Raw genomic sequence first — 24,869 nt, 5'->3', positions numbered from 1 at the left:
GCACACAATTGTTTCATTGTGATAGAGATTTGAACACTTCTTTGAGTTGTGACTACCTTGTGATGTCCAATTAGATCAAAGGTAGATCCCTTGGGGGTACCATAGCCTAAACATATGAGTGTAAACTAAATATCTCATGATTCTTTTCACGTCCCTAAGGTGAACTTACTTAGGATTTGCATGGAACCTTGCACACATGCATATAGAAAGCATAATGTCCGGTCATGAAGCACATAAATAGAGTAAGGATCCTATCATCGACCGGTATACCTTTTGATCTATCGATTTACCTCCCGTGTCGAGGTCGAGATGCCCATTTGTTCCCATGGGTGTCTTGATGGGTTTAGCATTCTTCATTCCAAACTTCTTAAGTATGTCTTGAATGTACTTGGTTTGGCTGATGAAGGTGCCCTCTTGGAGTTGCTTGATTTGAAATCCAAGGAAATACTTCAACTCCCCCATCATCGACATCTCGAATTTTTGTATCATTATCCTACTAAATTCTTCACAAGTTGACTTGTTAGTAGACCCAAATATAATATCATCAACATAAATTTGGCATATAAACAAGTCTTTAGTAATTGTTTTAGTGAAGAGAGTAAAATCGGCTTTACTGAAAGGGAAATGGGCTGAATCATTTCCTATAAACAATTTTGGTGTTTGATATCCATCACAAACCACATGGACTAACTAGTTTGTCTAGTCATCATTTATCTCAGGTGCATAAGGTTCAACACAAACCAAGAGAGAAATTAAGTTGGGGACTCAACAATATTTGGAGCAAAACTTGAGAGTGTGCTGCCAAGTGGCACACCGGACAGTGTCCGGTGCACCAGGCCGAGCACCAAACAAACAGGCCACTCTCGGGTTTCTTCAGGGCACGCTCCGCTATAATTCACCGGACATGTCCGGTGTGCCAACGGAGCAACGGTAACCCTGCGCCAACGGTCGTCTGCCAAAAGTGAACAATGGTGAACAGTGCGCGGCAGAGCTCAGAGCAGAGAAGTCAGAGCGCACCGGACATGTCCGGTGTGGCACCGGACTGTCCGGCGCAGCTACAGGACAAAGGGTTCCAACGGTCGACTGCTCCAAACCCCAACGGGCGCGCTGACGTGGCGCGCACCGGACAGTGAACAGTAGCTGTCTGGTGTGCCCATCGCCAGCAAAAACAACCAACGGCTAGGAAGTGGTTGGAGGCTATAAATACCCCCAACCACCTCCTTCAATGGCATCCAAGTTGTCTGAAGTTCATATTCAATACAAGAGCAATAGCATTCACTCTAAGACACATTCCAAAGATCAAATCCTCTCCAAGTCCCAAAATCAACTCAACCACTTAGTGACTTGAGAGAGAGAGTTTTGTATTCATATGTTGCTCTTATCGCTTGGATTGCTTTCTCCTTTCTTATTCTCATAAGTGCTTTGTAAAGCTAGCAAGAGACACCTAAGTGTGTGGTGATCCTTCCGGGTCTTAGTGACCCAAGTGATTAAGGAGAGAGCTCATCCGGTCTAAGTGACCGTTTGAGAGAGGGAAAGGGTTGAAATAGACTCGGCCTTTATGGCCTCCTCAATGGGGACTAGGTTCTTTGGAACCGAACCTCGGTAAAACAAATCATCGTGTTCACTTGCATTGATCTTCGTTTGATTTGTTTGCCCTCTTTCCTCTCTCTAAAGTTTCCTTGCTAATATTGATTTGAGTTTGCTCCCAAACGTCATCCACATTAATTGAGCTACTCATAACAAGAGAAACAATCTTCCGCACTCGAATTTGATTCTAACGCTAACCCCAGCCTTAGTGCAAGTTTAAGTTTATAAATTCAGGTTTTGCCTATTCACCCCCTCTAGGCGACTATCATTTACCAACTTTGAAGCCATTAGTGATAAGAAAGTCTCTCAGGCATTCATACCATGCTCTTGGAGCTTGCTTGAGCCCATATAGCGCCTTTGAGAGCTTGTAAACATAGTTAGGATACTCACTATCTTCAAAGCCGGGAGGTTGCTCAACATATACCTCTTCCTTGATAGGGCCATTGAAAAAAGGACTCTTCACGTCCATTTGATACAACTTAAAGCCATGGTAAGTATCATAGGCAAGTAATAGACGAATTGATTCAAGCCTAGCTACGAGTGCATAGGTTTCATCAAAATCCAAACCTTCGACTTGTGAATAACCTTTGGCAACAAGTCGGGCTTTGTTCCTAGTCACCACACCATGCTCATCTTGTTTGTTGCGGAATACCCACTTGGTACCTACAACATTTTGGTTAGGACGTGGTACCAAATGTCATACCTCATTCCTCGTGAAGTTGTTGAGCTCCTCTTGCATTGGCACTACCCAGTTCGGATCTCTTAGTGCATCCTCTATCCTGTACGGCTCAATAGAATACACAAAAGAGTAGTGTTCACAAAAATGAGCAACTCGAGATTGAGTGGTTACCCTCTTGTGGATGTCACCAAGTATGGAGTTGACGGGGTGATCTCTTTGAATCGCTTGGTGGACTCTTGGGTGTGGCGGTCTTTGGTCTTGAATTTCTTGATCATCTTCCTTGTCTTGCTCATCTTCATCTCCCCCTTGATCAATGTCCTCGTCTTGAGGCGGCTCATCGTCTTGATCTTGATCCCTATCCTCTTGAGCCATTTCCTAATCTTGAGTTGGTGGAGATGCTTGTATGGAAGATGATGGTTGATCTTGTGCTTGTGGAGGCTCTTCGGATGTGATATCCTGGCCCCTGGGATGGGATGTCCTGGCCCAAGGCTTAATAGAATTAATAGTGTAATCATACCAACAAGGTGCATCTTCTTTTTCGGAAGCCTATCTCGAAAGAACCTCCAAGTTAAGCGTGCTTGGCTTGGAGCAATTTGGGATGGGTGACCGACCGGGAAGTTTTCTCGGGTGCGCATGAGTGAGGACAAAGTGCGCACAAAAGACTCGTGTTGGTCTGTAGGGACAATATATGATCCTAGAGAGCTGCCAAGAGTAAGTACCACCGGTCCAGGGATTGGATGGGGTGTTACAAGTGGTATCAGAGCCGACCCTCGCGGTTTCACGGGCGTGTGTGGGCTAGGGGGTTCGGGTATATGGCGCATGGCGCATGTGGGCCCGGAGTGGTCACATGACATGGCATATGACGACACTAGACATACAGACGTGGCCAAGAGGGGAGGTTCCTGGATTGGGGTTGACCGACGAGGACGTCGGTCTTCTAAGTGGGGTGGATTGTGATATCCTGGCCCCTGGGATGGGATGTCCTGGCCCAAGGCTTAATAGAATTAATAGTGTAATCATACCAACAAGGTGCATCTTCTTTTTCGGAAGCCTATCTCGAAAGAACCTCCAAGTTAAGTGTGCTTGGCTTGGAGCAATTTGGGATGGGTGACCGACTGGGAAGTTTTCTCGGGTGCGCATGAGTGAGGACAAAGTGCACACAAAAGACTCGTGTTGGTCTGTGGGGACAATATATGATCCTAGAGAGCTGCCAGTAGTAAGTACCGCCGGTCCAGGGATTGGACAGGGTGTTACATCGGATTATTTTGGATACACATCCCCAATGGACATGTTCCTTAATGCGACGCACGAAGCCTCTTCATCATCTAATTCATCAAGATCAACTTGCTCCACTTGGGAGCCATTAGTCTCATCAAACACAATGTCACAAGAAACTTCAACTAATCCAGTGGACTTGTTGAAGACTCTATATGCCCTTGTGTTTGAGCCATAACCAAGTAAAAAACCTTCTACTGCTTTAGGAGCAAATTTAGAATTTCTACCTCTCTTAATAAGAATAAATCATTTGCTCCCAACTCTAAAATAAGAAAGATTGGGCTTTTGCCGGTGAGGAGTTCATATGATGTTTTCTTGAGGATTCGGTAAAGGTAGAGTCAGTTGATGGAGTAGCAAGCGGTGTTAATTGCTTCCACCCAAAACCGATCCGGAGTCTTGTACTCATCAAGCATGGTCCTTGCCATATCCAAAAGAATTCTTGAACTCTGTTCCATTGTCGCTTCTAATCTTTTTGATTTTCAATCCGTTTGAGCCCGTCTCAAGAATCTCTTCAAGGTCCCTTGGGTTTGAGATTTTTCCTGCAAGAAGAATACCCAAGTGAAGCGAGAATAATCATCCACAATTACAAGACAATACTTACTCCAGCCGATGCTTATGTAAGTGATCGGGTCGAATAGATCCATGCGGAGTTGTTCGAGCGGCCTGTCGATCGTCATGATGTTCTTGTGTGGATGATGAGCTCCTACTTGCTTCCCTGCCTGACATGCGCTACAAATCATGTCTTTCTTAAAATGAACATTTGTTAGTCCTAAAATGTGTTCTCCCTTTAGAAGCTTGTGAAGATTCTTCATCCAAGCATGGGCAAGTTGGCGATGCCAGAGCCAGCCCATATTAGTCTTAGCAATTAAGCAAGTGTCTAGTTCAACATTGTTATCATTGAAATCAACTAAGTATACCTGACCATCTAACACTCCCTTAAAAACTATTGAATCATCACTTCTTATAAAGACAGTAACACCAATATCAGTAAAAAGACAGTTGTAGCCCATTTTACATAATTGAGAAACTGGAAGCAAGTTATAATCTAGAGAATCTATAAGAAAAATATTAGAAATGGAATGGTCAGGAGATATAATAATTTTACTCAAACCTTTGACCAAAGCTTGATTTCCATCCTCGAATGTCATCGCTCTTTGGGGATCATCATTTTCTCATATGAGGAGAACATTCTTTTCTCCCCTGTCATGTGGTTTGTGCACCCGCTATCGATTATCCAACTTGATCCACCGGATGCATAAACCTACAAAACAAATTTAGGCCTTGTTCTTAGGTACCCAAATGGTTTTGGGTCCTTTGACATCAGAAACAAGAACCTTGGATACCCAAACACAAGTCTTGGGACTCTTGTGTTTGCCCCCAACATATTTAGCAACTACTTTGCCTGATTTGTTAGTTAGCACATAAGAAGCATCAAAAGTCTTAAATGAAATATTATGCTCATTTGATGCATTTACAAATTTCCTTTTAGGCATTTTGATGTGAGTTGAATGGCTGGAGCTAGAAACTTCCTTTTTATACATAAAAGCATGATGAGAAACATAATGAGGTTTTCTAGCATGAATCCTCCTAATCTTGTGCTCAGGATAGTTTTCAGGATATAGAATGTAACCCTCTCTATCTTAAACATGGGAGTCTTACCCTTAATAAAATTAGAGAGTTTGTTCTTGGGGGGCATTAAGCTTGATGTTGCTTTGGCTCACTTGTTGGAAGTCAATGACATCCTTAATGCCAGGGCGTCTCCCATTATAAAGCATGCTTTGAGCAAATCTAAAATTTTTATTTTCTAATTCATGCTCGGCAATTTTAGCATTTAACTTAGCTATGTGATCATTTTGTTCTTTAATCATAGCTAGGTGATCATTCATAACATCAATATTAACATCTCTACATCTAGTACAAATAGTGGCATGTTCAATAGTAGATGTAGATGTTTTTGCAAACATTCAATTCTTCAATCTTAGTAGTCAAATTATCATTCTCAATTCTAAGACAAGAAATTGAATCATTGCACATATTAAGCTCTTTAGATAAATTTTCACATTTTTCTACCTCTAGAGCATAAGCATTTTTTCAATTTAACAAATTTCTTATTTTCCTTAACGAGCAAGTCCTCTTGGCATTCCAGGAGATCATCCTTCTCGTTAATGGATTATATTAGTTCATTTATTTTCTTTTTTTGATCCTTAGCGAGGTTAGAAAAAAGAGAAGTTAAATCATCTTCGTTATCACTAGAGCTACCCTCATTATTGGATGTAGTATATTTTGGGGTATCTCTAGAATGTACCTTCTTCTTTTTGTTGTCCTTCGCCATTAGTGATTTGTGGTTGACGTTGGGGAAGAGAAGGCCTTTTTTGATGGCGATGTTGGCGGCGTCCTCGTCGGAGGAGGAATCGATGGAGCTCTTGTCGGAGTCCCATTTTCGCCCCATGTGCGCATCGCCACCCTTCTTCTTGTAGTATCTCCTCTTTTCAATCTTATTCTTCTTCCATTTCTTGTTGCCGTCCCTGTCCCTATCACTTTGTATACAGATATTTAGCAATAAAGTGATCGGACTTACCACACCTGTAGCACACCCTTTTGGAAATGGGGCTTGTAGTCCTTCCTCTTCCTTTGTTTGAGGATTTGTCGAAAGCTCTTAATGATGAGAGCCATCTCCTCGTTGTCGAGCTTGGAGGCGTTGATTGTGTAAGGAAAATGGACCCCGGGCCATTTAGCTTAATAGATTTTGGTGTTTGATGATCAACATAACCTGTGAACTAAGGTGTTTGCAAGTGTCTATGTTTGTAGTTCACAGGATGCTAAAGTAACATGGACCAAGATATTGAGGAAAGCAACACCTCAAAAGAAGACATTAAGAAGATCAAGAAAAGTTCAAGAAGAGAAGAAGTGTTGCCTGCGGACTGTCTGCGGGAGGAGCACCGGACTGTCCGGTGGCACACCGGACTATCCGGTGACACACGCCGAACTGTCCGATGCACCAGGAACTGTAGCCCTAATGGCTAGTTCCAGGTGGCACCGAGGAGGGAAGACCACCAGACTGTCTGGTGTGAAGTTCGGACTGTCCGGTGTGTAAAGCCTGCGCGTGAAAGGGAAATAGGGTCAAACCTTTTCCTAAATGATTTTGGTGGTTGAATTGCCCAACACAAATAATTGGACTAACTAGTTTGCTCTAGATTATAAGTTCTACAGGTGCCAAAGGTTCAACACAAACCAATAAAAAGTCCAAGATATGGTTCAAAAAGAAAGGAGCAAAAGAAACCAAAGGCTGCCCTGGTCTGGCACACCGGACTGTCCGGTGTGCCACCAGACAGTGTCTGGTGCACCAGGGAGATCAACTATGAACTGCTCAGCTTCTGGTTTTTGGAGAGCCACTCCACTATAATTCACCGGACTGTCCGGTGTAGCACCGGACTGTCCGGTGTGCCATGCGGAGCAACGGCCAACGATCGTCTGCAAAAGGTGAACAGTGCGTGAACAGCGCGCGGACAGCGCGCACTGTAAACCCCAAAATTGGTAGAAAAATAATAATTAATAAAATAAAGAAATAAAAGTATATATAGTAGCATCTCTAGAATTTTTGGAAATCTTTGGAATTCATTAGGACCTTCCATGTTCATAATTAATTAAGTAGTAAAGTTAGTCAATTAGCCCATAAATAAATAAGGAAATATACACCCATGCTGGATTTTATTGTGCACTGATTGGTGGGATTAATCCTGGAATTTGAACTTAGTGGAATTCAAATTTGAAAGTGGAAGAAATGAAATAGGATAAAAAAATAATATAGAAAAGAAGAATTCAGCTCTGCCCCTGGGCTGAGTCCAGCCCATCTCGGGACTCGGCCCATTCCTGACCACAGTGGCGTGCGCGCTTGTGGCGCTTGGGCTGACCGCTGGGGCCGCGCTCCAGCCTCTCAATAGCGCAGCGCGGTGTTTCCTTGAGACTACCGCGTGGGGCCACCTCGTCGGATGAAATCTTCTTCGTTCTGTTAGGATTGTGCCGGCCGAACGACACCGCCGGATCTCCCTGGCTCGGACTCCGTCCATCCCTCGCGCCGCCGAGGCCAACAGAACGGAGCTTGCGCCGGGACCTCCGGGGAACGGTTGCGCGCGTGATCCGCTGCGCCTGGCTCGCTTGGGATGTTGCTAGCCGTGCCGCCGCGTTTGGACTTCCCTCTGCTGCGTTGGCCGAATCGCTACTCCGCATTCCACCAAATCCGCGCGCAACAGATCGCTGTGACGGACTCCCTTCTATCCGCAGCTCCTTCCGGGGCATGATCCCCTTGTGCGGACTATAAAATACCTGGGGCTTGCGCTTCTCCTGTCCATCCTTGTGCGACTCACCGAGCGCGCCGTGAGCAGGGCGACAGAGAAGCGTGCGCCGCCGCCATTGCAATTCATACGAACCTGAATATTGTGCCTCGGCGAACTGCTGGGAATCTTCGGGTGGTCGAGCCGAAGGATTGAGAAGCCTTGCGACGTGGGTTGATGGTCGGAATCAGGGTTGATTCCTCGTCGTCGTTCAAATCCGACCTCGGGTCACCATACACCGCGGCGGACTCTCTCTCCATCTTCTCCTCCGGTAAGAATTCCTCTGGTGGATTTGCTATCACCTCCGCATTACGTAGGCGCTTTCAGATTAGGAGATTAGTGCTTGTGTGCGCGGATTCCGTGCCTCGCCGGCGGGAGCCGCCGCGCGGGCTACGAGCGCCGCCGCGCCCTGGTGTGTTGTGGGGAGAAGACAGGTCTGTGGCCGTCGATTTCAAGATGGGTGGCTAGCATTAGATCTTAGTTTACCCTTTCGTTCCATCGTGGCTGTGCCGTTGGATTTGGATCGGGCGTATGAGATTCCATCGCTAGTGTTTTAAATCGTGACCGTAGCCTTTTGATCCAACGGTCTGTGTCGCGCACCGATTCACTTATATGGGGATCTAATCTGGGCCACCCACACTTGATCGGATGGCATAGATTAGCGCGTACCCCTTTGGCCTGGTCATCTTTCAAAAGAGCCCCTGTCCTTTTATCAAATCAACCCGCCGTCCTGATGCGGGTAAAGGAATTATAAAACAGGCCCGGAATTTTGCACAGAGCACCCTAGTCTTAGTTAAAATAGTGTCCACAGTCCAGAGGTCATGGGGAATTGAATAAATAATATCAGGAAATGATTTTTAATGAGAAAATAATTACTAGAACTTCAATAATTCATAGAAAATGCATATGAACTCCAAATTACTTCATTCCAGTTCCTAAAATTTTGTAATAATGTTGTTTATTACATAGCACCTCTGTTTTAACATGAAAATGGTATTAAAATTTATTTCTTAACTAATCTCGTATTAAATACATAAAACCTTAGGAAATTCGTTTCTCCTTCGTTTTAAATCCGATTTGACTCGTTCCAGTTGCGTTAGTCTCGTAGCAACGCGTAGATTATTATTACTCAGTTTATTCTTATGTTTGGTGTGATGTTAATTTTGCCTATACCATGTTTGTTTGTATTGCTACGACTAGCGTGAGGTCACGAGTCACCTGAAGATCATCCTGGTACCTGGAATCTCAAGTCTCAGGCAAGTTGTGCCCTTGATCACTTCTTTTTACCCAGCCATGTTCTAATTAATCATAATGATCTGCATAGGTTAATTTTGATGGGACCCAATAGGTTACCCTAGTTTGATTATCTTTATACCTTGTTACCACTGAACTTTTTGGGTAGTACTTGCTAGTGCTTTATGTGGTTTTGGGTATGAAGATACATTACTCATGATTATACTTTTGTTATCCGTTGTTATTTATCGTTCATGATAAGATCATTATGTTAATTGGAACATGGAGCGACCACCCGGGAAAACAGTGCTACCACAAGGGTATAATGGGACGCCCTTGGCTGATTAATTAGGAAAGCTAGTGGAGGACTACCTTACCCGAAAGGGGCAAGGGCAGTAGGGGAGTGGTCAGTGTAGGGAGACCCTCGGGAGGATTTTGCTGCGATGGCGGTCCTGCAAGGGAATTCCTGCATTGGAGGTTCCTATAAACTGTAGCGGGTTTTCTGAAGCTAGTGGAACTTTGTAAAGGCCTCGTAGTGTTACCCTGCCTCGCCTCCTCGGTAGAGGTGTACGGGAAGTCGCGATCCCTTGGCAGATGGGTAACATGACTTGTGGGTAAAGATGCGCCACCTCTGCAGAGTGTAAAACTAGTATACTAGCCGTGCTCACGGTCATGAGCGGCTCGGACCCTCACATGATTAAATTATGGAACTTAAACTCAATTTGTCATATGCATTGCATCGCAGGTGATGTTGTTACTTTTGTTCTACTACTTAATTGGGCTGGTATTTACTTATACTTAGTAATTGCTAATAAAATTTTGACCAACTTTAAAAGCAATGCTCAGCTCTAACCATCCTCTTTGGTAAGCCTTACACTTCACATGAACTCCCACCTTTGGCGAGTTCATTCACATTATTCCCCACAACTTGTTGAGCGATGAACGTATGTGAGCTCACTCTTGCTGTCTCACACCCCCCCACAGGTCAAGAGCAGGTACCACAGGATGAGGCGCGTGGAGGATGCTGTGGCGAGTTCGTGAGAGGTCTAGGTCGTCGTCTCCCAGTCAACTTTGGGTTGCTGGACCGTTGTCTCCTTATGATGTAAATATTTATTTATTTTGTATAAAACTCCTGTTATGTAGTAAAGATGTGACATTCGATCCTGTGCCATGAATCATCATATGTGTGAGACTTGGTCCCAGCACACCTGGTGATTATGTTTACGCCCGGGCTTTGGACCCCTAAAACCCGGGTGTTACAGAAGTGGTATCAGAGGAATGTTGACTGTAGGACGAAACCTAGATAGAACTGGACAACCATTACCTACTTACCTTTGCTACTCTGATTCTTTTCTAAACTTCTCTTAATCTTTTCTCATCTATTTCCGCTTACTCTGATTGTTCTTACCTTTTCTTTCTAAAGACAAATGTGGATTTCACACTTTGAAATCATGTGCCTAAAGTGACTTTTAGGAATAGGAGACCTACTCTTAGGAACAAAAACAAAATTATTTTTTTAGGTACCTATGTGCTTGAATGTTTGTTCTTATGATACTTGTCTGATTTGGATCTTTGATTGAGTGGGATGAGTTGTGGAGTAGTGTCCACAATTGCATCCACATATACTTAGGCATATATATAATTAATCAAACTTAGATTATCCCTCATTAAAGTATCTAGCCTAACAATGCCCATCTCATCTTAAAAGATTCTCTCTTATCTTAATAGATCCATCTTATCTTAAAAGATACTCTATTGCCTTAATAGAATCATCCTATCTTGGAAAAGATTTCATGTCATCCTAATAGATCCATCTTACCTCAAAAGATTCTACATTATCCTTGTGGATTCATCTTGCCCTAATTAGCATATTTATCCCACTCTAGAATAACAACCACGAGCAGAATATATAACTCAACCAATAGAGTCATGATGAATTGTATAACCTATCTACTCCCACCTAACATCCAACAAGGTTTTGATCTACACCATGCAGTCCATCTCACCCATAACTATCTTAACCATATTCCCCCAACTTCGATGATAGACACTGACCCCGACTCAATAAGACCAAGACTGGAGAAGAAAAGATCAACCTCGTCAAGGAAGGAGAGAAGTCAAACTCAACCTTCAGATGCATTACCACCCAACAAGGAGTTCTTTCTCACTGTAAACTTTCTTACCCCAAGCTATTCTTGCCCTAACATATCCATTTCTTATATCCTACATAATATGTGGCTCGATACCTATGCTATGCAAATCACCACTATTGGCTATAATTTTTTTTTGTGACCCTGAATTTTTGAAACAATAATAGACTAAAAGCCGAGTTACAAACCAATCCTTGTGTATTCCTTTTCTTACAAATCTCGAGGACGAGATTATTTTTAAGGGGGGTAGGATTTGTAAACCCCAAAATTGGTAGAAAAATAATAATTAATAAAATAAAGAAATAAAAGTATATATAGTAGCATCTCTAGAATTTTTGGAAATCTTTGGAATTCATTAGGACCTTCCATGTTCATAATTAATTAAGTAGTAAAGTTAGTCAATTAGCCCATAAATAAATAAGGAAATATACACCCATGCTGGATTTTATTGTGCACTGATTGGTGGGATTAATCCTGGAATTTGAACTTAGTGGAATTCAAATTTGAAAGTGGAAGAAATGAAATAGGATAAAAAAATAATATAGAAAAGAAGAATTCAGCTCTGCCCCTGGGCTGAGTCCAGCCCATCTCGGGACTCGGCCCATTCCTGACCACAGTGGCGTGCGCGCTTGTGGCGCTTGGGCTGACCGCTGGGGCCGCGCTCCAGCCTCTCAATAGCGCAGCGCGGTGTTTCCTTGAGACTACCGCGTGGGGCCACCTCGTCGGATGAAATCTTCTTCGTTCTGTTAGGATTGTGCCGGCCGAACGACACAGCCGGATCTCCCTGGCTCGGACTCCGTCCATCCCTCGCGCCGCCGAGGCCAACAGAACGGAGCTTGCGCCGGGACCTCCGGGGAACGGTTGCGCGCGTGATCCGCTGCGCCTGGCTCGCTTGGGATGTTGCTAGCCGTGCCGCCGCGTTTGGACTTCCCTCTGCTGCGTTGGCCGAATCGCTACTCCGCATTCCACCAAATCCGCGCGCAACAGATCGCTGTGACGGACTCCCTTCTATCCGCAGCTCCTTCCGGGGCATGATCCCCTTGTGCGGACTATAAAATACCTGGGGCTTGCGCTTCTCCTGTCCATCCTTGTGCGACTCACCGAGCGCGCCGTGAGCAGGGCGACAGAGAAGCGTGCGCCGCCGCCATTGCAATTCATACGAACCTGAATATTGTGCCTCGGCGAACTGCTGGGAATCTTCGGGTGGTCGAGCCGAAGGATTGAGAAGCCTTGCGACGTGGGTTGATGGTCGGAATCAGGGTTGATTCCTCGTCGTCGTTCAAATCCGACCTCGGGTCGCCATACACCGCGGCGGACTCTCTCTCCATCTTTTCCTCCGGTAAGAATTCCTCTGGTGGATTTGCTATCACCTCCGCATTACGTAGGCGCTTTCAGATTAGGAGATTAGTGCTTGTGTGCGCGGATTCCGTGCCTCGCCGGCGGGAGCCGCCGCGCGGGCTACGAGCGCCGCCGCGCCCTGGTGTGTTGTGGGGAGAAGACAGGTCTGTGGTCGTCGATTTCAAGATGGGTGGCTAGCATTAGATCTTAGTTTACCCTTTCGTTCCATCGTGGCTGTGCCGTTGGATTTGGATCGGGCGTATGAGATTCCATCGCTAGTGTTTTAAATCGTGACCGTAGCCTTTTGATCCAACGGTCTGTGTCGCGCACCGATTCACTTATATGGGGATCTAATCTGGGCCACCCACACTTGATCGGATGGCATAGATTAGCGCGTACCCCTTTGGCCTGGTCATCTTTCAAAAGAGCCCCTGTCCTTTTATCAAATCAACCCGCCGTCCTGATGCGGGTAAAGGAATTATAAAACAGGCCCGGAATTTTGCACAGAGCACCCTAGTCTTAGTTAAAATAGTGTCCACAGTCCAGAGGTCATGGGGAATTGAATAAATAATATCAGGAAATGGTTTTTAATGAGAAAATAATTACTAGAACTTCAATAATTCATAGAAAATGCATATGAACTCCAAATTACTTCATTCCAGTTCCTAAAATTTTGTAATAATGTTGTTTATTACATAGCACCTCTGTTTTAACATGAAAATGGTATTAAAATTTATTTCTTAACTAATCTCGTATTAAATACATAAAACCTTAGGAAATTCGTTTCTCCTTCGTTTTAAATCCGATTTGACTCGTTCTAGTTGCGTTAGTCTCGTAGCAACGCGTAGATTATTATTACTCAGTTTATTCTTATGTTTGGTGTGATGTTAATTTTGCCTATACCATGTTTGTTTGTATTGCTACGACTAGCGTGAGGTCACGAGTCACCTGAAGATCATCCTGGTACCTGGAATCTCAAGTCTCAGGCAAGTTGTGCCCTTGATCACTTCTTTTTACCCAGCCATGTTCTAATTAATCATAATGATCTGCATAGGTTAATTTTGATGGGACCCAATAGGTTACCCTAGTTTGATTATCTTTATACCTTGTTACCACTGAACTTTTTGGGTAGTACTTGCTAGTGCTTTATGTGGTTTTGGGTATGAAGATACATTACTCATGATTATACTTTTGTTATCCGTTGTTATTTATCGTTCATGATAAGATCATTATGTTAATTGGAACATGGAGCGACCACCCGGGAAAACAGTGCTACCACAAGGGTATAATGGGACGCCCTTGGCTGATTAATTAGGAAAGCTAGTGGAGGACTACCTTACCCGAAAGGGGCAAGGGCAGTAGGGGAGTGGTCAGTGTAGGGAGACCCTCGGGAGGATTTTGCTGCGATGGCGGTCCTGCAAGGGAATTCCTGCATTGGAGCTTCCTATAAACTGTAGCGGGTTTTCTGAAGCTAGTGGAACTTTGTAAAGGCCTCGTAGTGTTACCCTGCCTCGCCTCCTCGGTAGAGGTGTACGGGAAGTCGCGATCCCTTGGCAGATGGGTAACATGACTTGTGGGTAAAGATGCGCCACCTCTGCAGAGTGTAAAACTAGTATACTAGCCGTGCTCACGGTCATGAGCGGCTCGGACCCTCACATGATTAAATTATGGAACTTAAACTCAATTTGTCATATGCATTGCATCGCAGGTGATGTTGTTACTTTTGTTCTACTACTTAATTGGGCTGGTATTTACTTATACTTAGTAATTGCTAATAAAATTTTGACCAACTTTAAAAGCAATGCTCAGCTCTAACCATCCTCTTTGGTAAGCCTTACACTTCACGTGAACTCCCACCTTTGGCGAGTTCATTCACATTATTCCCCACAACTTGTTGAGCGATGAACGTATGTGAGCTCACTCTTGCTGTCTCACACCCCCCCCCACAGGTCAAGAGCAGGTACCACAGGATGAGGCGCGTGGAGGATGCTGTGGCGAGTTCGTGAGAGGTCTAGGCCGTCGTCTCCCAGTCAACTTTGGGTTGCTGGACCGTTGTCTCCTTATGATGTAAATATTTATTTATTTTGTATAAAACTCCTGTTATGTAGTAAAGATGTGACATTCGATCCTGTGCCATGAATCATCATATGTGTGAGACTTGGTCCCAGCACACCTGGTGATTATGTTTACGCCCGGGCTTTGGACCCCTAAAACCCGGGTGTTACACGCACAGAGTCAGAGCAGCGCCAGAAGGCGCACCGGACAGTGAATAGTGACTATCCGGTGCACCACCGGACTGTCCGGTGGTCCCAGCTGTTAGAGCTCCAACGGTCGAACCCTAACGGTTGGGTGACGTGGCTGGCGCACCGAACAGTGTCCGGTGGCGCACCGGACTGTCCGGTGCGCTCATCGACAGTCAGCCTCCCCAACGACCATTTTGGTGGTTGGGGCTATAAATACCCCCCAACCACCACACTTCAAGGCATCCAAGTTTTCAGCCTTTGCATTCAATACAAGAGCTCTAGACTTCACTCCAAGACACAAATCAAGAGATCAAATCCTCTCCAAGTCCAAATTCACGCCAAACACTTAGTGGCTAGTGAGAGAGAGATATTTGTGTTCATTTGAGTTCTTGTCGCTTGGATTGCTTTTCTTCTTCCTCCATTCTTGTTCTCAAGCAACTTGTAATCGACGCAAGAGACACCAAGTTGTGGTGGTCCTTGTGAGGGGTCTAAGTGACCCGTTGATTAAGGAGAAAAGCTCACTCGGTCTAGGTGACCGTTTAAGAGAGGGAAATGGTTGAAAGAGACCCGGTCTTTGTGACCACCTCAACGGGGAGTAGGTTTGCAAGAACCGAACCTCGGTAAAACAAATCATCGTGTCATCCGCTTTCATTTGCTTATGATTTGTTTTCGCCCTCTCTTTCGGACTCGACTTTGTTTATAACGCTAACCCCGGCTTGTAGTTGTGCTTAAAGTTTATAAATTTCAGATTTGCCTATTCACCCCCCCTCTAGGCGACTTTCAATTGGTATCAAATCCCGGTACTTCATTAGAGTCTAATCACTCGAAGTGATGTCGGGAGCATCCGCCAAAAGGGAGATAGGGACCAGTGGCGACAAGTCCGCAAGCTCGGGGAGAACCCATTCGAGGGAGTCCGCCCACAAGCACAAGGAGGAATCTGCTTCCTCCATCAAGTCACAACGGAGAGGTGACAAGAAGAAGAAGATGAAGAAAGTGGTCTACTACGAGTCCGACTCTTCGTCACCCTCCACCTCCGACTCCGAATCGACATCTGCCACTTCTAAGTGCCATGAGCGCAAGAAGTATAGTAAGATGCCCCTCCGCTATCCTCGCATTTCCAAACGTACTCCATTACTTTCCGTCCCATTAGGCAAACCACCGGTTTTTTACGGTGAAGATTATTCTATGTGGAGTGATAAAATGAGGCATCACCTAACCTCACTCCACAAAAGCATATGGGATATTGTTGAGTATGGAGCGCAGGTACCAAAGGTAGGGGACAAGGACTATGATTCGGAGGAGGTCGACCAAATCTAACACTTCAACTCCCAAGCCACTACTATACTCCTCGCCCCTCTAAGTCGACAGGAGTATAATAAGGTGCAAGGATTGAAGAGTGCAAAAGAGATTTGGGACGTGCTCAAGACTGCGCACGAAGGAGATGAGGTGACCAAGATCACCAAGCGGGAAACGATCGAGGGGGAGCTCAGTCGATTCATGCTCAACCAAGGGGAGGAGCCACATGCCATGTACAACCGGCTCAAGACCTTGGTGAATCAAGTGCGCAACCTCGGGAGCACAAAATGGGATGACCATGAAATGGTCAAGGTTATTCTAAGATCACTCGTTTTTCTTAATCCTACACAAGTTTAATTAATTCGTGGTGATCCTAGATATAAGCTAATGTCTCCCGAGGAAGTTATATGAAAGTTTGTGAGCTTTGAGTTGATGATCAAAGGCTCCAAACAAATCATCGAGTGAGGCGCCACCTCCACACCCGAGGTGCAACCCGTCGCATTCAAAGCGACGGAGGAAAAGAAAGAAGAGTCTACGTCAAGTAGGCTCCCCATCGACGCCTCCAAGCTCGACAACGAGGAAATGGCGCTCATCATCTGGAGCTTCCACCAAATCCTCAAACAAAGAAGGGGGAAGGATTACAAGCCCCGCTCCAAGAAAGTTTGCTACAAGTGTGGTAAGCCCGATCATTTTATTGCTAAATGTCCATTATCAAGTGATAGTGACAGGGGCGACGACAAGAAGGGAAAGAGGAGGGAAAAGAAGAGATACTACAAGAAGAAGGGCGGCGATGCCCAAGTGTGTCGGGAATGGGACTCCGATGAGAGCTCCACCGACTCCTCATCCGACGAGGATGCCGCTAACATCGCCGTCACCAAAGGCCTTGTCTTCCCAAACGTCGGCCATAAGTGCCTCATGGCAAAGGACGACAAAAAGAAGAAGGTAAAATCTAGAGCTTCCACTAAATATGCAACATCTAGTGATGAGGCTAGCTCTAGTGATGATGAGGATGATTTGCTCACACTTTTTGCCAACCTCAACATGCAACAAAAAGAAAAATTGAATGAATTAATTAGTGCTATTCATGAGAAGGATGGACTCAAGGATAGGCAAGATGACTTCCTTATTAAGGAAAACAAGAAGCACGTTAAGGTTAAAAATGCTTATGCTCATGAGATAGAAAAATGTGAAAAATTGACTAGTGAGCTTAACATTTGCCATGATACTATCTCCAACCTTAGAAATGAGAATGTTAAATTAATTGCTAAGGTTGAGAAATTAAATGTTTGTGATGATTCTCTTGTCAAACTTAAAAATGATAATGCTAGTTTGATTGCTAAAATTGACAAGTTGAATGAATCACTTTCTAGTCTTAGGATTGAGAATGATAAATTAATATCTAAGGCTAAAGATTTAAATGTTTGCAATGTTTCTATTTCCAATCTTAGAAATGAGAATGACATCTTACATGCTAAGATTGATGAATTAAATGCTTGCAAACCCTCTACAACTAGTGTTGATCATGTTACTATTTGTACTAGAGATGTAGAGACATCAATGTTGATGCTATCCATGATCACCTAGCTTTATCTAAACAACAAAATGATCACATAGCTCAACTTAGTGTTAAAATTATTGAGCGTGAGATAGAAAATGAAAAATTTAAATTTGCTAGAAGCCTGCTCTATAATGGGAGACGCCCTGGGATTAAGGATGGCATTGGCTTCCAACAGGGAGACAATGTCAAGCTTAATACCCCTAAAAGATTGTCTATTTTTGTTAAGGGTAAGGCTCCCATGGCTCAGGATAACAAGGGCTATATTTTATATCATGTTGGTTATCTCGAGCACAAAATTAGGAGAATTCATGCTAGGAAACCTCATAATGTTACACATCATGCTTTTATGTATAAAAATGAGGCTTCTAGCTCTAGGCAATCAACCCATGTTAAATTGCCTAAAAAGAAATCTCCTATTGCATCAAATGAAACTAATGTTTCATTTAAGACTTTTGATGCTTCATATGTTTTAACTAACAAATCAGGCAAAGTAATTGCCAAATATGTTGGGGGCAAACACAAGGGCTCCAAGGCTTGTGTTTGGGAACCTAAGGTGCTTGTTTCTAATGTTAAAGGACCCAAGACCGTTTGGGTACCTAAGAACAAGGCCTAAACTTGTTTTGTAGGTTTATGCATCCGGGGGCTCAAGTTGGATCATTGATAGCGGGTGCACAAACCACATGACTGGGGAGAAAAAGATGTTCTCCTCCTATGAGAAAAACCATGATCCCCAAAGAGCTATCACATTCGGGGATGAGAATCAAAGTTTGGTCAAAGGACTTGGTAAAATTGCTATATCTCCTGACCATTCTATTTCTAATGTTTTTCTTGTAGATTCTTTAGACTATAACTTGCTTTCAGTTTCTCAATTATGCAAAATGGGCTACAACTGTCTTTAGAAGAAGTGATGATTCAGTAGCATTTAAGGCTTCGTTTGGATATACATGGTTATGGTCCACCGGTAACTCAACCCACACGTGGTTTGGGTTAATACCTGGCAATCACCCAATCCCAGCCGTCACCCGTCCAATCCCACCCGTCACCCGTCCAACCCGTCACCGTCCAAGTCTGGCCTTTTGTTTAGACCCACGACTCCACTCCGCTAGCTCCCAGCCTCAGATTGAGATAAATGCTGGTACTTATACTCAACTCTATTTTTTATCTTATTTGTAGATTTTCATAAATAAGTACATGTGAATGAAGATTACAAATAAAATAATAAACACTTAAAAACAATGATCATATTACTAAAAAATCCGCTAGATAAAAATAAAAGAAAATAAAATCAGAAGATAAGCCATAAAATTAAGAAACTTAAAACACATGTGATATTTAAAATTGAACCAGAGTCATTGATTCAACATACATAGTCCTTACTACAATATGCATGATTAGATTTGAATCAGCTAATAAGAGAATCCATTAGGTAATAAGAAAAGTCTGCAAGATCTCATCTTTAATTTAACAGATTACTTAAAAGTTGCAAATTGCTAAAGTTAAATATCCATCTCTGACAATAGCACAAATTGCAGCTTTCTTTCTTTATGCTGGACGATACTACAAAATCATCCTTCATTACTTTAGCTTCATATATCTGTTGGAAAGAAAACATAAATTAAACTTAACTCTTAATTGAACACAGGTATCTGTTGGAAAGAAAACATAAATTAAACTTAACTACTATCTGCCAAGAATAAAGTGTGTCCAGTGATGTAAGAGTGCAGACATGTGGAGGATCTGTTGCCAGGCAGGAGTGCATCATGTTTCCTCCTCATGCTTTCTCTTTGGATGCTGTGTATCATTTGAACACAGGTGGCATAGCGCCCTTTGCAAGTTCAGGAGGAAAGAAAGAAAAAAAACACACACAGCCTAGCTGCCACTAGGCGTCAGGTCACCGTTAGTGCTCAAAATAACTCTGAAATTTCTAAACAAACAGACAAAGATTGCAGTTTCTACTGATTTTCATAAGTAATGCTACTTAATACATCCATATAACTAAATTAAAAACAAGTTAAAAGGGATGAGAAGAGGATCAATACCATATCATGTTCTTGCAATCTTCTTCCTCAACCATTTTATGCGCGTAGCATCTTTGGCAGTCATGAAAATGGCCCGGTTTTGGGCATCCTTAAAAACATCATAAGAATCAACCTTCTCATCATCAGAAAACTCTTCCATTCCATCCACAATAGCAATGCATGTTTGAATAGGGAAATCATCCTCATTTGCATTAGTTGTGGCCCTTTCATCCGCCTCAGCTTGTTTTTCTTTCATTTCTAGAAACCTTCCCATCATCTCAACCACATTCCCATCTTGTGTACGCTTGTTAATTCTTGTTCTTGAATTACCAGTACCAACATTTTTTGCCCTTTTGCTCACTGATGCAGGGGCTGGTGGATCCAATACTCTGAGCTCATCATCTTCATCACAAATGGCTTGTGAGATATTAGCTTGAGAAGGTTGTGTGAAAGCGGCTTGAGAAGGCTGTGTGAAAGTGGCTTCAGAAGGCTGTGTGAAAGTGGCTTCAGAAGGCTGTGTGAAAGTGGCTTCAGAAGGCTGTGTGAAAATGGTTTGAGAAGGCTGTGCAAAAGCGGCTTGAGAAGGCTGTGGGAAAGCGGCTAGAGAAGGATGTCTAAAAGCGGTTCGAGAAGGTCGTGCGAAAGCAGCTAGAGAAGGTTGTGTGAAAGCGATTTGAGAAGGTTGTGTAAGTGTGAAAGCAGCTTGAGAAGGCTGTGTAGCAGCACCTTGACAAGGTTGTGTGACAGGAGGTCGAGAAGGCTCAATAGAAGTAAAATTCATGGTTCCCTCAGCAATATTTCCTAAACCAAGAAGCATCGTAAGTTTTTAAGACTTCAATACTAGGATAAAAATATGAGGCTGAATACTAAGATAAAGAAAAACATAGATAACATACCATCATATAGCTCTCCTAAAGCCTCAAATAGTGGGAAAGATTTAGTCCGAAACTTCTTAAGTCTCTCGTTACTCTATACAAAGCAAGAAAGTGATTCACTTAAGTTAATAAATTATAACAAAAATAATCAAAATAAAAATTATAACAGAAACAATTAACTTACAGTGGTGAGGTTATTCCAAATGGGTTCTTCTGCTTCTATTCTACACAACCTCTCATCCCATGATACCCCGCTTTGTTGCCTTGCCTCTTTAAGAGCCTTGTAGTCTCTCTTTAACTCTTTCTCTTTATCTTGGATTTGGCATTTTGTAAATGTGACATAAGAGAATTTCTCATGGAATAACTTGACAATTCTATTCCATGCTTCCGATGACCACCCATTTTGACCCTTATAACAATCATTGTTGTGATCTTGAAGAATTTCAACTAAACCCTTTTCTAGTCCACTATTCCAGTTTGCTCTAAGACGACCAACTATTACAAGAAAATAAAGCATGTGATGTTCTCTTCTTGAAAATAAAGCATGTGACGACCAACTATTACAAGAAAATAAGCAAGAATAGGTAACAAAATACCTTTTGGTGATGTTCTCTTCTTGCGCTTGTTAGTAGTAGATCTGGGGGATATTTTTTTCATAGTTGCAGCTTGGATCAAGTTCATCCTAGGAGATCCTCTTCCAAACATTCTTGCTGCATATATAAACATCCTTCAATTGAGACTTACACATATCGAAATATATGAGTTTAAACATCCAAACAATTGAGACTTACATATATCATGAACGATGTTGACTATAATCATTCCACATATTCAATGCAATCATATCTCTAACAGAGTTCCCATTATCCACTTGGCTATTAAGTGACACAACATCATTGCTATAGTAATTGTCTCCTCCAGGAAGATCAACAAAAGTTTCTGGCGATATGTTACTTGTTTGGCTATTCAACCAACCTTCATCCCCGTTGTGCATCCGTATAATATTATGGAACAACACTGCCGCAGCTGCTATTTTCACTTGGTTCCTAATTGGGTGGTGTGTTCCAACTTTTAGAATGAGAAAACGCTTCTTCAAAACTCCTATTGCTCTCTCTATGTGGTTCCGCAATAAAGCATGTCGGTGATTAAACAATTCCTTATAGTTTCTTGGCCGTTGGTGACCATGGCCAAATTCTTTCAAGTGATATCTAACACCACGATACGGTGCAAGGAATGATGGTGTGTTAGCATATCCTCCATCGACAAGATAATATTTTCCCTCGGGAACATGGAATCCTGCAAGTAGTGCAGACCTTAGAACCCTAGCATCTGTAGCTGACCCCTCCCAACCAGATGATATAAAAGTGAAGTTCAAGTCAAAATCACAAACCAACATTACATTTTGACTTAGTGTGCCTTTTCGATTCCTATAGGGGGCTTGCTTTTCTGCCGAAATGGTAATTGGAACATGTGTTCCATCAATAGCTCCAATGCAATTTTGGAAGTAAGGAAAGAACCGTTCATCCGTGCTAATCTTCCAATGAACTGAAATTCCAGTGGCGGGCTTCACAAATCTATACATGAGAGTTGGGATTACATGGAAAACTGATTGGATGTGTCGATGGATAGTTTCGCCGCTATGTTTGAATTCATGTTGTAAATCCTCATAACTAGCATTATGGGACAACATGAAAAGGAACATTCCTAGTTTTTCTTCCACGGTAACACCCCTTGTGTCACGTAGGATGTGTTCTTCTCTAAGAAATGTTGCTATATCTTTGAATATACGAGGCTCCATACGGAATGCGACAAGACAGTTCTTCTCATGCCCTTCAAGAATCTCTTTAAGTCTCTCCTTGCCAGGTAGAATAGAAGCATGCCTTGCTCTTTTCTCTCTCCCTCCATTAGTAATTAGATAAAGAGCAGGGAAAAGAAAGAGCATTAACTCCTCGTCCTCCTCTTCTCTTCTATTCCTAGTTCGCTTATCCATTTTTCTTATCCTTGGTACAATGCAATCTGATATCATAGCATACAGAAAAAGAAATGGGCTAATAAATTTCATAATATAACAAATCAAAGGTTAAGAGCCATTGTATATGCAAAACTTAATCAAACCTATATATTATTACACAGTAGCTGCTAGCTAGAGCAGAAACAATGATTAAACATGCTGCTTTTTGGAAGAGGATCTTAGCAATTCTTAGCAATGTAATACCATAATATAGTCAATTCATAGTAAGTTGCGCTACTGGAGTACTAGTGCACAATATAATACCATAATATAGTCATCAATAACAAGCTAATAAGTCAAGTTCATGGTAACAAAAAAGAAGAAGAGGAAGAGGTATAGAAAATTTATACCGAGTGAAGAGGAAGACAAGGAATTTATAAATAGGCATGAATTATTTCTAAAGGTTTAGGTAGCAATGTCGATATTAATATCCTAGCTAGCTTGCTGACGAAAAATAAAAGTATGTAGGAGAGTAGTGTGATGTGTGCAGTTTAGCGTATGAACAGCACATTTGGCCGGGGACTCGTGTGGTGTTTCTCTCTTGACGCTGAAGCAACAGAGGATCGATCCCAAATAGCTTTATTCTGGAAAACCATGAATATATTTTTTTAAAAAAAAAGCAGCAGAAAATAAGAGGCTGTATTTAAAAAAAGAAAAACAGAAGAGGCTGTGAGTTTTGATCCTGGACTAGAATATAATAAACAGGGACAGATTTAAGGATCGTGTTGTGTCGAGCAAGGGAAATTTGACGTGTGTAATTTCTCTGCATCTTTCTCTCCCTGCGCATATATGCTTTTTCATGCGCTACTGGACAACGACAGGAGGCCGAACGAGTAGCCCATAACGAAGACGAGCAGGAACGATCTAAGCAGAAGAGAAGCATAAGAAGCTAGCCAAGATCTCTTCCCTCAGTCCCTCTCTTTTACGGCAGGAGGAAGAGAAGCCTAAGAAGCTAGCCAAGATCTAAGCGAAGGCGAGGCAGAACAATGAAAGTACACACAAAGCTGGTCGTCAGACACAATGGCATATTCTTGCGCCTTGTGGACTGCTGCTTCCGTGGTCGCTTTCCTTGTCATCCGCGTAGCAGAGGCGAGGTACGGCGGCCCTGGGCAGTGGAGGGGCAGGTGCCCCTGGCGACCTCAGCACCCGCAAACGCGAGGTCACGGCGGCCCTCGCGCAAATCTCTCACGAGACCACAGGCGGGTGGGCGACGGCGCCGGATGGCCAGTACGCGTGGTGCCTGTGCTACAAGGAGGAGATCAGGCCGGCGAGCAACTACTGCGACGCGACGGACGAGCAGTGGCCGTGCTACCCGGGCAAGTCCTACCACGGTCGGGGCTTCAACTACGGGCCGGCGAGCCAGGCGCTGGGCTTCGACGGCCTGCGCAACCCGGAGCTGGTGGCCAACTGCTCCCAGACCGCGTTCCGGACGGCGCTTTGGTTCTAGATCGAAGACCCGTGGAATCTGGAAGAATGAAGATGCTTACCTAAATCTGTCGAAGACCCGTGGAGATGGCACACGCACTCGTCTGGATCGAGGATGACGACGTCGATATGGCCAGCAGCGAACTTGGAGAAACACAGCTCGTATGGGAAGATGCGGGGTCGGCGGAGATCGATGGGAAGATGCAGTGGCGGCGCTCGCACGCGAGGAGAGCGACGGTGTCTTCCACGCCTCGGGTGGGGATTTTTCTGCCCCCCGGGTATTAGCGTGTATCGGCCCAACATCCACGCCCACACCAGATTCGCCAAATACGTATTTAGGTTGCGCAGGGAACGTGATCCCGTTGTGGGCCTAGTTACACGTGATGCGTGTATTGGGCCTCAATCCATGCCCTTACATGAGTTGCCAAACGAGGCCTAAGGGAGTAATCGAGGGTAAGCTATACTTAGTTTTCTTTAATAGAGCTGAACTCGATACTTGCTTAATTGCTAAGACAAATAAGGGTTGGCTCTGGCATCGCCGACTAGCCCATGTTGGGATGAAGAATATTCACAAGCTTCTAAAGGGAGAGCACATTTTGGGACTAACAAATGTTCATTTTGAGAAAGACAGGGTTTGTAGCGTATGTCAAGTAGGGAAGCAAGTTGGTGTTTATCATCCACACAAGAACATCATGACGACCGACAGGCCACTTGAGCTACTCCACATGGATCTATTCGGCTCGATCGCTTACATAAGCATCGGCGGGAGTAAGTATTGTCTTGTAATTGTGGATGATTATTCTCGCTTCACTTAGGTGTTATTTTTGCAGGATAAATCTCAAACCCAAGA

At 43.6% G+C, this 24,869-nt stretch overlaps 1 protein-coding gene across 12 annotated transcripts; it reads right to left on the bottom strand.

The window, feature by feature from the left end:
* Window positions 1-18,995: 18,995 nt before the first annotated feature.
* On the bottom strand, window positions 18,996-24,365 carry LOC100502212 (uncharacterized). Of its 12 annotated transcripts, none has more exons than XR_004850249.1 (8): window positions 24,082-24,365; window positions 21,375-22,599; window positions 21,180-21,293; window positions 20,768-21,078; window positions 20,605-20,677; window positions 19,730-20,509; window positions 19,369-19,563; window positions 18,996-19,284 (listed from the first exon to the last, which is right to left on the bottom strand). XR_004850249.1 is itself a non-coding variant. In XM_008649298.3 (8 exons), the coding sequence occupies exons 3-7, from the start codon at window positions 21,403-21,405 to the stop codon at window positions 19,734-19,736; spliced, it is 1,305 nt and encodes a 434-aa protein (XP_008647520.1). In that variant the 5' UTR covers window positions 21,406-21,879; window positions 21,983-22,599; window positions 24,082-24,365; the 3' UTR covers window positions 18,996-19,284; window positions 19,730-19,733. The 12 variants fall into 12 exon arrangements, 4 of the variants coding, with proteins under 4 accessions (XP_008647520.1, XP_008647521.1, XP_008647510.1 ...); XM_008649298.3 differs by lacking the exon at window positions 19,369-19,563 and having other exon boundaries at window positions 21,375-21,879; window positions 21,983-22,599; XR_553944.3 differs by lacking the exon at window positions 21,375-22,599 and having other exon boundaries at window positions 19,369-19,569; window positions 24,082-24,359.
* Between the last annotated feature and the right edge of the window lie 504 nt (window positions 24,366-24,869).

This window comes from Zea mays, chromosome 1, assembly GCF_902167145.1.
Source record: "Zea mays cultivar B73 chromosome 1, Zm-B73-REFERENCE-NAM-5.0, whole genome shotgun sequence".
NCBI lineage: Eukaryota > Viridiplantae > Streptophyta > Magnoliopsida > Poales > Poaceae > Zea > Zea mays.
Note: the sequence above shows the minus strand (reverse complement) of the source record. Positions and strands in the feature narration are given on the sequence as shown.

Bases quoted from the DNA above. Each gene is read 5' to 3' on its own strand.
- LOC100502212 (XM_008649288.3), bottom strand. From the start codon at position 24,322: ATGTTGGGCCGATACACGCTAATACCCGGGGGGCAGAAAAATCCCCAC. The intron at 21,294-24,081 runs GTAAGCATCTTC...TTATATATGCAG, and splicing joins CGGGTCTTCGACAGATTTAG to CAAGAATGTTTGGAAGAGGA. The intron at 21,079-21,179 runs GTATTTTGTTAC...TTCTTGTAATAG, and splicing joins GAAGAGAACATCACCAAAAG to TTGGTCGTCTTAGAGCAAAC.